Genomic DNA, 14737 nt, shown 5'->3' on the forward strand with positions numbered 1-14737 from the left:
AAGGTATTATTCAATCAGATTGAGAAAATAGTTAGGCTAGATTGTGTTAACATGCTTAATTTTTCCTGTTGATCGCATTATTTCACCAGCCCTTTCAGTTAGATTGAAATTTCATGCAGTCCGATTGAGCCATCAATCTGATTATAAATGTGTATAAACAGATTATTTGTGTGCGTGAAAATGGTTGAGGCCTTGAGTCTCGTTTTATGCGTTTGGCAGATGCTTTTATCTAAAGCAACTAAGGTATACATTTTATCAGTTCATGGATTCCCTTGGAATCGAACCATGACCTTGGCATTGCTAGGACTCAAACAGTAGTTTGTTCTCAGGATATAAAATAACACACCTCAACATTTGCACCGTCCTTCACTCCATTTTGTCCACAACATCTTTGCCCTAATCCTGCATTCCATACAAGGCCTCTCCATCTTGATAATGGTTTCCATGGCACTGTGCTCATATATTCTCATGAGGACCAGATGGCAAGGTAATGAAGGTAGATGTATAGACTGCTTATCAACAAGCTGCTGGCATGCATACTCAAAGACAGTATTTTTTTTAAAACTCAATTTCTGTTCATAATTTCCATTTCAAATAGTATTTGTGGAAATGTCAGAATGATCAGCTTTGTCTTGAGGGCTTACATAGAAACTTGCTTCTTGTTTATTGCTTGTGTCGTATTTTATACAGCACAATCGAGTGAAGGACGTAAGAGATTCTCTGTTTTAGTCCAGTATGGAGCAATGCCTGCCCTCATAATCCTCTCAGAAAAAAAAGTAAAAATGTCCCTGAGTGCTTAAGGGAGAAGTCCCCAGTGACTGATACTGCAGTTAGCACTTCATTTACATGGGCATAGAATAAATCCCTTGCACAGAGACACGCAGTTATATTCTGCAATGCAGCAAAACCCATCCAACTATAGACCGGATTCACTCATTTTATGCCTGAGGTGGAGCTTAAAGCATTAAAGGGAACCATAGACAAAACAGGACAGAAACTTGGGTATTTTATGGTCTAATGTAATGTGTTTAGGATGTGAACACAATGATCAAACTCCTCTTCAGTAGTCTGACTCTGTGGGTTAAACGGGTCAGTGAAATACCTCCTTTACTTGACAACAATGACGCTCATATACAACCGCTGCCTAGTCATCCCTGTCTCTAGCAAAAAAAAAAGAAAAGAAAAATGAATAAAAGATGTCCACCCTTTACCATTTGCTCATAATATGCTGCATTGTTTGCTCCAGTGAATTAAACAAGGAGGTACAACAGCACTGTATTATTGAGTACAATAGTTTTCTTTTTAATTCTTGACTTTTTATTTTTATTTATGTGCATTTTTTGGTATTGTAATTTTGTGTATTTTGAAGTCCAAGCAGAGATTACGACAGTATTGAGGAATCTCATCATTGCTTTTTATTGATGGCTCTGGAAACAATGATTATATTTGCCAACGCAAAAGACCACATGCTTGACAGTTCACCATACAAATGTGATTCTGATTTTAAAACTATGATGTTTTTTCCCCAAGCCATTTTTAAGTTTAAAAAACAAAACAAATTTATGTTGTTGACACCTGCCTGCTTGGCAGCTGGGTTTTTAAAAAAATATTTTAGTTTACACATTTATTTTCTGTGCATTCATTCATGCGTTATAGTGCCTGCAGAGTAGTCATGGGAACAACGATAAAATGCTCTAGTGACCTATTTTATGGCAGACCTGATCTGCAGCCATTGATTTGTAGCCAGATGGGAAATCAGAGGATTTACACCACATTTGGTTGCCTTGAAATTCCTGATGCATGAGATCTATGGGATTGTATGGTTTGATGGTAAGCCATGCGACGACCCCAAGGGATTCCGGCTCATCTCACTGCTCTGCGTTCCATACAAGCTCCTCGAACCTCTTATCCTGGCGCGTCTCAATTCAGTGGTCCCGGCGACCTTTTGCCACACACGCCCAAGAACTGCTCCGCACTACACCAGCCGACATCTGCAAGGCTGCCTGGGTCAAGGCGAAATGGAGGGACCAGTGGAAGTCTGCGGAACCATCTCGGCTACACCTCTACGTTGAAGACCCCACGGACGTTCCTGCCCAGAAAGCAGTGTACAATCCTCAACCGCCTGAAGGCAGGTGTGGGACGCTTCGGGGCAGCAATGATGAAGTGGGGCATCGCAGATAGTCCTCAATGCAAACTGTGGAACACATTTTAACTAGCTGCCCCATATATCGGCCACCGAACGGCAAACGTGGTTTAATTGACCTTGATCATAGGACACTGGACTGGCTCGCCTCAACAGAACTGAAGGTCATATGCCAGAGAGAGAGATAGTATGGTTTGATGTTTCAGTGCTGACCAGATTTTCATTTTTCACAATATTATGTTTTCATTTAGCAGGAGCAGATTGGACTGTTAAATCTTCTTCTTTTAATGTACATTTACATTTATTCATTTAGCAGAAGCTTTTACAATCCATTCTTACATCAGCACTGGAGAATATTCAGTATTGGCTGCTTAAATCCTGCCTACTATTGAACAAAAAGAAAACTGTTACCATGATTTTCTCAAAAAAAATCATAAAACTGGAGCGGTCCAATGTGTTCCTGGGGGGAGTGGAACTTGACATTGTAGAAGAGTTCAAGTACCTCGGGGTCACACTGGACCCAACACTTTCATTCAAAAAACACATCAAACTTACGGCGAACAGAATAAAATTCAATTTACATAACTTTAAACAAATCAGACCATCATTGACAATTACTTCTGCTAAAATGTTCCTACATTCAATGATATTTTCACATATAGATTACTGCATCACAACCTGGTCACTCACTGGAAATACAATTTTAAAACCCATAGAAATGTTATTCAAAAAATCTATAAAAATACTTGATCAAAAGCCTCTGTCATTCCATCAGTGTAATATTTTGGGAAAATATAATATGCTCAATTTTGAAAATTTTATTAATTTTAAAAATAGCTGTTTAATTTATAAAGTTTTTCACGGATTGGCCCCACCTTCACTTTCTACATTCATCAAACCAAGGTCGGACAGAGGTTTTTGCACCAGAGCCTCATTTAGAGGAGATATAGAGATCCCGCACAGGAAAACTACCTTTGGACAAACTGTTCTGTCCATCAGAGGAGGTCATTTTTGGAATAGCCTCCCAACAAACATTAGAGAATGTCCTACTTACTGCACATTTAAAATGCACCTTAAACAGTTTCTTAAAAGTTCCCAGATATGTCCTCATTTTGACTAATTTTTAGGGCTGTGAAATCGCATTCCATTCGCATTAATCGCATCCAAAATAAAAGTTTGTGTTCACATAATATGTGTGTGTGTACTGTGCATAATTATTTTGTGTATATAAATACACACACATGCATGTATATATTTAAGAATTTTTTTTAATTTATACATAAAATATTTATATTTATATTTCTTAAATATATACATGCATGTGTGTGTATTTATATATACAAAATAATTATGCACAGTACACACTCATATATTATGTGAACACAAACTTTTATTTTGGATGCGATTAATCACGATTAATCATTTCACAGCCCTACTAATTTTATTGATGTAATGTAATCTGCCTGAATGTGTGCTAATGTGTTTCTTGCATGATACTGTATATTGTCTGTTCTTTTGTGTTGCATTATTTTTTATGTTGTTGTCTTCCTGCCTCGGGACTACAGGTGAAAATTAGCATTTATGCTATAACCTGGCTCATTTACAGTCTGTACAGAAATGTTAGATTGTTCATTAATGTGCACTGTCCCAAATAAATAAATAAAATAAAATAAATAAATAAAAATAAAAATAAACAAATCGAAGTTCAATTGACTGATTTTCCAAAGCCATTTGATTATCCTATCCTGGTCATTTAATTAGAATTTTGCCTTGAAATTAAAGGTAATAATTATAATAATTACCTTATACAAATCAATAAAAAAACTTGAGCGGTGATAAAGTATAGCTTCCTTTTTATAACACTGACAAATTTGTTTAGTTATACAAGGAAATCAAGTTATGTGGCTCTCTGGAATACTTCTGATTGGTTAATTCTGTGGATTCAGTTGCTCACTTTCATTCGGAACGACCATTAAGGCCCGTTCCCAACAAGAACGAAAACCATAATGATAACTATATTAGCATCCATACTAGCGCTCGATAACATTCTGTTTATTTTAAGCAGAAGTTGTCTGCACTTTAAATGCTTGAGTTATTTATTGTCAGGATGGATTCTGATGGCTGTCAATGTTTTTGTTCATTAGCTGGAAAAAATGTTCGGAAAGTGTTTCCAACGATATTGTTTATCGTTATAGTTGTGTTGTGGACTTTTTTTATATGTGGACTTTATCTTTGTAGTTCTCGTCCTTGGTGTAAATGGTCCTTTAGCGTTGCTGCAGCTTGCAAAACGCATAAAGAGGAACTCCACTTTGCTCGTTCATCTTAAACGTGAGCAGTCGACTGGTGGTTATGTCATTATCAGTCAGAAGTAGCGCTCTCTGTAGCAGTCTGTGATTACTGAACAGTGGCTGCTTAGTGTTAGTCAGCAGAATAATAGTGCTGCTGCTGTTGGCTCTGGCTCTGCTGCTGTGTGATTGTGCTGTGTGTCTGTCATTGGAGAATTGTCCAGGCCGAGCTCAGCTGGATGGTTATACAAGCGCATGCAGCAACTGAGGGAGAGACAGTGTGCCGCGTCTCGTGTCCTTGCGTTGAGGTCACCAGACGCACTCTCAGGCATGGACAAATTGTCTTCTTCACCGGCCTTCAGGGCTGACCATCCCCTCTGTCAACAATGGCCACCCTGCTCAAGTTAATGTGCTACTCTGCCTGGCACTGATATAAATATTCTGGCCAAAACCAGTAAGCCGATAATTAGAGATGCACTGGTTGCAATTTTCTTGGCCGATTTTTGCCAATTCCGATTTTCTTTCAAAGAACTATAATTGACAGCATATACAAACAAAAATCTACTTTTCTTCAATGGAAAATTTTATTTTCATAAAAAACAAGTAAAAAGTACCAAATAAACAAACAAGCACAAATCAAACAACAGCACAAATAGATGCAATAGAATAAAGAGAGATATGAAATAAACACATGCAGCGTTAAGTTTATCAGGTGGGTATACAGTGTATTCAGGTAAGAAATTCTACAGAAATTAAAGTAATCAAATGTAAAATTACACTGGATAGTCTTCATTGTAAAAATTAAATACAGATTAATGAATTAAAGTTACGAAAGTTATTCAGTCAAGGTCAGAGAGGTATTTTATCTGTCTTTTGTTCTGTTTTGTTCAGTCAGCAGTGGGAATATTAGGCTGCTACTATTTTAAGAGTTTATGCACGGATCCAATATACTGTTACACAACTTGCGTTAACTTTCTCAATTAATTAGGTTCCAAAACTGACTGTGTTTAACTGAATACTCGCCAAAATTGGCATTTTGACATAGTTTTGTGTGTATTTGACCGTTTAAGCACAGTAAGCCACTCATTTTCGGCCGATCATGCGGAAAATCGGCAGATTCCGGTCCTGGTCGGTCGATCGGTGCATCTCTACCAATCATTTTTCTGGCTATGGCCGATAACTGAAAAATGTGTGATATTAACGTTGAATACTGCTTTGTCTAAATAAATTTTAAATAAAATATTAAAATCTAAAATAAATTGCTATAAATGCTGCAAGGGAATTTAGGCATCACAACAATCAAGATTAATTTAATAACACTGTGTATGTAGTGGGGTTTTTTTTTCACGCAATTTAACACTCAATTAATTTAAATGTAAAAATAAAAAAAATCTAAGTAAAAATCTGTCAGATTCATTGTTTTCTGACTGCATTTTTTAAAAGCATTGAACCCAGTGTTTCTTTTAGAGTCCCACAAAAGTTTCCACCTGCCTCTGTGTGTGTGTGTTTATGTGTGCGCCTCTGTGTTTTATTAATCAGACTTGGACAGAACATGGAATCCTCAGAACCAAAGGCATACCTAGCATTCTGCGTGAGTATCAGAGGCCCCGTTGCTATGGATACGAACCAAACAGACCATAATTTACACAATGACCTGTTCTTCTCATATCTAGAGCTACAGATTCAATCAGTGCCAGTGCTGGAGTGGTGCTTGCCAGGCCTGTGGGTGTTCAGTGGCTCAGCGATCGGGGTGTTGACTTCATGCAATGTTTCCATTGCGTTTCTCTCGGACATTTGTATCTTTTCCTTCCACAGTTATTGTAATTAAAACAGACAGTAGAAAGTTGGATCACCCTTGGCCTGCAGTTCTGACTCATAAACCCCATGAAACTTTGGTCTGAGTTTTTTCCCTTGTGCTGTACACCCCAGCCTCTCCACAGCCTCAGTCAAGTTTGCTGGCTTTGGCTTGGCAGAGAGAAGTAATTCCTTAAGGAGTTCATGTTTCTTGTGGCTGATAGCTGGTGCAGGTCTCTCCTGACCTAAATGTTCACATGGCAGTGTGTTCAAGTCTTGGAAACGTTTTCTAGTAAAAGACCCTTTTGGCAGGCCATAGAGAGTCTTTTCTTGCTTGGCATGCCTATGTTAGTCTTCTCGATTGACTGTCTTGATAAAGTCCAATAATCGATCTGGTTGTTTGTAGTGTGAATTTAATCGATTGTGGTTGCTTTGAGTGGCAGTAAAAGTGTATTATAGCTCTGGTTTTCCACCAGTATCTTGTTTCTGAGGGATCTACAGCTTTGAGATTTGTCCAGATTAATGCTGTGCTAGGTTAGGTCATTTTTTTTGTTTATTGTTTGCTTCTTTTTTTGACCCAGTGAAAAACATTATTTGACTGGTTTTGAGATATTGTCAAGAAAGGTGCTTTCAATTTAGGCTGGGATTACTGAGCGCTCCAGGAAGAGAGCCAAGGGCTCAGTGATGTCCATCGGTTGAGTAGGTGAACAGAGGGTCAAGGTTTGTTGTGAGTGAGAGTATTAGTGTGTGTTACTGCAGTCTATCCAGTCATAAAGAGGCAAATGCTTAGTCATGGAAGGACAAAGTAACCCTTTATTGAGAGTGTCATATTGTTCTGGTGCCAGTGAGTGTAATGTTCTCAATAGAGCACTTAACTTTCTCTGTCTGTATAATATAACTGTAGTGCTGCATTTGATTTTTGGTCTCTCTTCAGGTTCCAGATGGTGGTCTGAAAAAATGTAGCTATTCCTTGCACTGTTTTGACTCCTTTACACATTTTATAAGCTCTTCTCGAGAGCTTTGATTCGATTGAATCGATTGAATCGAACTCAAGTTCGTTTCCCCCCTTGGTGCGGATCTTTTGGGCAGGTGTGAATACAGCAATCGCACTCGGGTGCGGACCAAACAACCGAACCGAGACCCAGCTGAGGAGGTGGTCTCGGTACGGTTCCAAACAAACTCTGGTACGGTTCGTTTACGGTGTGAACATGAACCCACCCAATTGCAGAAAGCACTGCGCCTTTAAGACTTTATTTGACTGCTCTTATGAGGATACTTAACAAAACGGACATTTTGGCATAATGGTGTGTGTTATTGTTTGTTCAAGCACGAAAGAGAGCACGCTGTCTGTGCACACGATACTGTTGCGCGTCTTTCTGCGCGTCATGTGTGCATCAGGACATTTACAGACAGAGCATTCTCTTTTGTCTTATCGCGCTTAAATGGTTTAAAATCATGTTCTCTCCGCCGAAACCGTCTTGATGCACATCGTCGTCTTCTCAAAATCCTAATTACAACCTCGTATAGATGACATTGTATCATATGATGCTCATTAGTTTCTTCATATTGCGTTTGTAGAGAATAACACCAAATCAGTAAAATAACAAATATTGCATTACGAAATATCTCCATGCTGAGCCTGTTTTTGCACTTCCTGCTATTCCCTGCTTGAGAATTCCTGTCCAATGAATGGACGACCTTAGCACACGTGTGGTTTTGTTTACAAATTTTGGTTCACTTGCAAAAAGAGCAGTGTGAAAGCGAACCGTACCAAACAAAAAAAATCAACATTGTATTTGGTCCGGACCAAAGCAAGTGAACTATCAGAATTTCCTGGTGTGAATACACCCTAAGTGAACCAGGAGGACTAAATATATAATTTTCTTTTTTGGTCTGGACTAAAAGAACCAAGAGAACTAAACTACAAGTGTGAACAAACCCTTACTCGCCTTCATAGACATCCCGCCTCTCCCAGATGTTCCCGGAGTCTCTTGCATATTGATAGCATCTCCCTGATGCCCGCAAATTATCTATAATAACACTGAGTTATTGCAGGGTGGAATATCTACCTTCATGTTGTTCTGTATGACTTTCTTTCCTCGATGGAACACAGAAGGAAAATGTTTTAAGAATATCTTGTCCGCTCTTTTCTATAAAATATAAGATAGGCTATATCAGGCTGTACTTGTAAATTATTATTTTAAGGATAACTTCAAATGTATAAAGGAGATAAATGTTTTTTAAGGTGGATCAAACTCATAAGGTTGAGAGATTATCCAGATCATAAAGGAGATGTCACCTGCTGAGCTTTATCTTCTCTGCAGTGCTCAGATTTACTGTTCTGTTCACTGTGGTCACGCTTAATAGCCTGCAAGACCATTTGAGGATATGGTTAGATTGTTGTAATTAGTTGTGTAATGAAATTACTTTCTTGGTCATACATCAGAAGACTGATAGTTCACGATACACACACACACACACACACACACACACACACACACACACACACACACACACACCCACACACACACACACACACACACACACACACACACACACCCACACACACACACACCCACACAGAGTCACAGTAGGCTACCATTCAAATGTTTGTGGTCAGTATAATTAATAATATAAAGAATAAGTATAAAGAAATTGTAGTCAGCAGAATGCATTAAATTGATCATGTAAATGACAGTAAAGTCATTTATAATGTTAAAGAGATTTCTATTTATTATGTTCTTTTGAAATGCTGTTCTTTCGATTCACCAATAACCATGAAGAAACTATATCACTGTTTCCACAAACATATTAAGCAGCACAACTGTTTTCAACATTGCTAATAATAAGAAATGTTTCTTGAGCACCAAATCGGCATATTGGAATGATTTCTGAAGGATCGTGTGACACTGAAGACTGGAGTAATGATGCTGGAAATTCAGCTTTGTCATCATAAAAATAAATAACATTTTAAAATATATTAAATTAGAAAACAGTTATTTTAAATTGTAATAATATTTCATAATATTACCGTTTTTACTGTTTTTTTATCAAAATAAATGCAGCTTTAGTGAGCAAAAGAGACTTCTTTCAAAAACATTTCCTATTGGTTTGTGTTGTGACTTGCTTGCCTCCTAAACTTCCATCATAAGTGCATTACTTTTTGCTTTTACAAACAATTTTGTAAACCCTTGTTTTCCATTAGAAAGTTACCCTTTCCACTAGAAATGTTGCTTTAAATCCTGGTATATAGCTACAGATGTTGTTCCCCATAACAATGAAATAACAAGGGAAATGACCAGGGATAAAAAAATAAAAATAAAAATAAAAAGCTCTCGACCTGGCGAGTCTGTCTGTCCCTGGACCGCAGTGAGCAGTCCAACTTTGGTGTACCAATGTCCAAACATAGCTGCAGAAAATGAGAGAATGGCCGCAGAGGGAAATCATTTATCACATGAGCGGCACATAACCACTACTTTCATCACCACAGGTTCTTGATCAGTGTGCCGCAGCTGCCCAAATGCTCATTATTTCTCTGCCTCAGCATGCCTTGTGTTCGCTGTAGGAGGAGGTACATGAACACAATGAGTGGTTTATAGAAACACAACTCATCACTAAATGTATAGCAGGACATCAGTCTACAGACTGGATTAGAAATGACATGTTTCCTGTCAGGTTTTCCCTGGCCACTCAGCCACATAATCAGTATAGAAATGGCTGTTTTTGTAATTCACATTTTGTGTTCCTTTTTCATATTTAAAATGGCAGGATTTGCATCTGGTTAAATTGAGCTAACATTATATCTCAAAGGTAGAGCAAACAAGAGAAATGGTCGGTCTTCAACATGGGGTCCGCTATGGTCTGCTAACTATTGTTTGATATCCGTCATTTTTGGAAAAAAATTAAATATGGGCAAAATAAACAATGTTAACTTACACCAAAGCTAAAGTATTAAAGGTGCTATAAGCGATCTCACGCGTTTTTTAGGCCAAAACATTTTTTTTCACATACCGCAAACATCTCCTCACTATCCGCTAGCTGCCTGTCCCCTGAACACACTGTAAAAAAACACGGTCTCTGAGGACAGCCCAGGCTCCACAAACTGCAGCAAAAACAAACTGAGCAACAAACAGAGCAACCCGCAGCACGAAACATAACAAACTGTTCCAGCCAATAACCGACAAGAATGATGTGGGGGTGGGGTTCGGGGGTTAGTGCGCGGATGAGGAGGAGGGAGGGTCTAGCTAGCCTCCGTTTTGTTTGATAATAATTCAAACATCAACAAGAGGTTAGGCCAACCGAAATCGCTTATAGCACCTTTAAAATGTATTAAAACGTATTCAAAATTTTGAGGTTGGTATTATTTTTAAAATGTTTTTGAAAGAATTATCTTATGCTCACCAAGGCTGCATTTATTTAATCAAAAACAGTAAAAATAGTAATATACACTCACACTTTATATATGACACAACAGTCGTTGTATTAATATTTCACAATATTAATACAATTTAAAATAACAGTGTCCTATTTGAATATATTTTAAGATCATTTATTATAAAAACATTATAACATTAAATTATTAAAACATTAAAACATTTTGAGTATAGGCAAGGCAAGTTTATTTATATAGCACATTTCATACACAATGGCAATTCAAAGTGCTTTACATAGAAGAAATTAAAATAATAAAAAGAAATAAGAATAATTAAAACAGTTTAGAAAAATAAAATAAAATACAGTACAGTACAAACAGTCGGACGAACAGCGGCACAGTGCTCATTCAGTAAATGCATAGCATAGTATACCATAATACATTTTTAAAGGATTTTTTGATGAATAGAAGTAACAAAAGCATTTATTTGAAATATAAATTATAAAATGTCTATACTGTTTTACTGTCACCAAACAGTAGTGTACATATGACTCATAAATAATGGTTATTTAAATAACTTCACAATTCATAATAAAGAATGTAAATACATTACTTAGGTACTATGATACTTCTACAGTATGCATCAGTATCCACCTATCTTTTGAGAAAACATTTTATTTTCAGAGAGCTGTCATGAATGTTGAAGGATTTGTTTTAAATTGTGGCCTTAAGCTCTGTCTTTCTCATTAATCACAATTGAAGGGCTTCTTTAAAAACTTAGATTATTTTTGGTTACATTTGGGTGTGTTTGTTTGGGAGGGGTGAATGTTAGGACACACATCTGTTAGTCACCAGCTGAAACAGAGCACATGAATGCAGTATGAATGGCAAAGCCTGTTGGTCATGTTCAATGAATGCACTGAATCCGCTTTCCGTGACTAACAAATTAAATTAGTAAAATACAATATATTTATATATATTTGCTTTTTTCCCAGGATAACAAGTTAATTGCTCTTGAGTCAGCTTGCCTGTATTCCATTCACTTGCATAATTTCCTTTTCATCCAGAGAGACACACGTCTGATAGAATCAGGGAGGGAGGAGGGCATCAGCCAGGACACAAGTTCAAAGTGTCTAAAAGAGTAAAGCAAAGAGTTCACATACAGGAAATGCATGTTTCCCAGGAGTTCAGATTTGGTTTTCATCAGAAACAAATAGATAGAGGAAAGGAAAGGAAACAGGATTCGTTGACACCCTGTTGTTTACTGTCATGCATCAAAATATTTTAAGAGATTTCCAGGAGCGGAGAGACGCTCAGGGGCATGTCCTGTTCTCTGCTGTGTTTCACAGTGGTTTTGATTTTTGAAATGATATCCACAAGATGACAGTGAAGTGCGGTCGAGGGGTTCTCCCCATCCTGTGCTGCGGTTTCTAGGAAACTGCATGTCAAGGGTCTGTTGTGGTATGTTAAGTTGTGTACCCATTAACCGTCTCATTTAGCCACCCCATGCTGTCATGTCTGAGGAGATTTTGTCTAATGTTCATTAAGTTTATTAGTTAGTTGAATTACTTTTAATCAATATAATTTTAATGTTTAAATATGTCCACAAGCGTATAAGTTGCTTTTCTGTTACTAAATTTGGTGTTACAAGGAATATCTCTGACATTTTCCCCACCTGTCGGCCCATCTGAGCATTGGAAATTCCTTCAAGTCTTTGCAGCTCCTGTGTTGTCATGGTTACAGTGTGATTATGGGATTCCCAATGTGTGGTTATGCTCCTCGGATGGGTGTGGCCAGTGATGTGATTCTAAGATCATGAATCATAAATGAATCACAGACATTTTTTAGCCGTGTTTAATAATCACCCTATTCTCTTCTCTTTATCTCTGTCTCTCCAGGCTTTGGACCAGGACCGAACAGCTTTACAAAAGGTCAAGAAATCCGTCAAAGCAATCTACAACTCGGGTCAAGGTTAGTTTTGACCCAGCTGAGGGTCTTCAACAGTAAAGTTCTGGGAATATTAAAATATGGCCTAAAATTTGGATAAAATGTGTGGCTGTAATAAAGTGATTTTCCATTTCATAATTGAAAGAAATGGGTTTAATTGGCACATTCATGGTGAAGTACCAATCTAACCCACAATCCTGAAGTGAGAAGTCGCTGTTACCATGGAAACGGGAATTGCCATAGCACTTACTGTTTGCAGGCTCCTTCCTATCGTCTCTTCCCCCATTCTGTCTTGGCAAGCTCTAATGCTTACTTGCCCTCTAGGGTAAATCAGCATGAAAGGTCAGGAAATCCTCCAGACCATGTAACTAACATCTCATGAGTGTGACAGTGGTTTCTGGCTCATGCAGTCGCATTATCAGCTTGTAAGTGTTCATTGTTTACCGCTCCTATTGGCCAAGCTCACAGTCCAGATGGCAAATATCAATGGCTGTTTGATCAGGGCTTCATAATGCCTAATGTTTACACTCTGGCCTCTCTTGTGGACCTGAAATAGACAAAGACATAGGCATGTTGGCAAGGTTTGGATCAGGGCTGGAGATTGAGAAGCGAACAGTGTTTAGGACTCTAAAACAGGGCAGACATCTGTGTTTTGCTGCTGTGTGACCTAGAGATGGGTCACAATGGTCGACTAGATGATAAAAGCATAAAAAGACTAAATAAGACGATGAAAGATTTTAAAGCACATCTACAGCCAGACACATCCAGATGGATGTCTTTGGCAGTTGTCACATCTTGTGCTGTTTTATCAGCAACATGCTATGATTTTTTTTATTTGTATTATTTTTTATACAAACGGTCAAACTTTTAACGCATGAATGAATCTTAAGAAATGCATTTATGCAAAATGCAAAACCAGAATAATTATACAGGGCTTCCATTTCAGAAAAGAAGAAATTAATTAGAAATTCCAGAAATAATGATTATTAACAATTTTATTTGTATATTTTATTCAGCAGTTTATTATATATATATATATAATACTAATATACTGTGCGTAACTAATAATAGTTTTACAGTTGCATTATAAATAATAATTTTATTTGTATAATACCTTTCATGCTTAAAATGCAGCAAGACTACAAAGACTACTTTCACACTGTCAGTTTTTGGGATTGACAACCACATTTACCTACAGGTGTGAGTCTCAATGTCCCGTTCAAACAGCAACTTACAGTAGCGTCTCGAATATATTACTTATATTAGTATAATATAAGTATTAGAACATATTACTCCTGTGTTAATCAAACTACATTTGTTACCTATACGATACAGAATTCATTACAAAGTGTTGTTGTATATTTTATACAAAGCATTTTCAAATGCTAAAGCAAACAGATAAGTTTTAAGCGCAGTCTGAAATCCACCCAATGTAGAAGAAGATTTAACAGACAGAGGAAGGTCATTCCAGAGCGTAGGAGCTGCAACAGAGAATGCCCGATCACCTTTACATTTTAAACAAGATCGCGGAACCATGAAGAGCAATTGATCATTTAATCAGTCATTCTCAATCCAGTTGATCTCTGCGCTCAAATGATCAATTGCTCTTCATGGTTCCGCGATCTTGTTTAAAATGTAAAGGTGATCGGGCATTCTCTGTTGCAGCTCCTACGCTCTGGAATGACCTTCCTCTGTCTGTTAAATCTTCTTCTACATTGGGTGGATTTCAGACTGCGCTTAAAACTTATCTGTTTGCTTTAGCATTTGAAAATGCTTTGTAAGCAGTGTATGCCATATGTTTGCATTGGTTTATTTTTTATTTGATCTTTTTCTGTACAGCACTTCGGTTCCACTTGTGGTGTTGAAAGTGTTCTATAAATAGAGTTGAGAATATTGTCTGTACTGTATGGACATGCAATGGAATTCAAACCTGTATTCTTTTACCAGTAACCATAGCATCAGTGACAGAAGTAATATGGTGACGTTTTAATAATAAAACTGTCGTCACTTTTGATACGACAAGAGTCCAATCGAGCCGCGAGTTCAGACATCAAATCTTGAGAGAGCGGAGCATTTGATGCCGCGCTGCTCGCACATAGAATACAAAACTGACGGTGGAGAACATTGACTCGATCTAAAACCTTCAGATGACAGTGACACACAGTTCACATCTTTGTCGATGTAAGTGACCGAAAG

At 37.6% G+C, this 14737-nt stretch overlaps 1 protein-coding gene across 3 annotated transcripts in view; it reads left to right on the forward strand.

Moving 5' to 3' along the window:
* Positions 1-14737, forward strand: part of asap1a (ArfGAP with SH3 domain, ankyrin repeat and PH domain 1a) — a 48353-nt gene that overhangs the window by 6816 nt on the left and 26800 nt on the right. For all 3 annotated transcript variants that reach the window (XM_084119999.1, XM_084120000.1, XM_084120001.1), the window contains one exon: positions 12493-12565. In XM_084119999.1, coding sequence (XP_083976125.1) covers positions 12493-12565 — 73 coding nt within the window. The remainder of the gene's footprint in view (positions 1-12492; positions 12566-14737) is intronic.

The sequence above is a fragment of the Abramis brama genome (assembly GCF_963993115.1).
Source record: "Abramis brama genome assembly, chromosome: 7".
Taxonomy (NCBI): Eukaryota; Metazoa; Chordata; class Actinopteri; order Cypriniformes; family Leuciscidae; genus Abramis; species Abramis brama.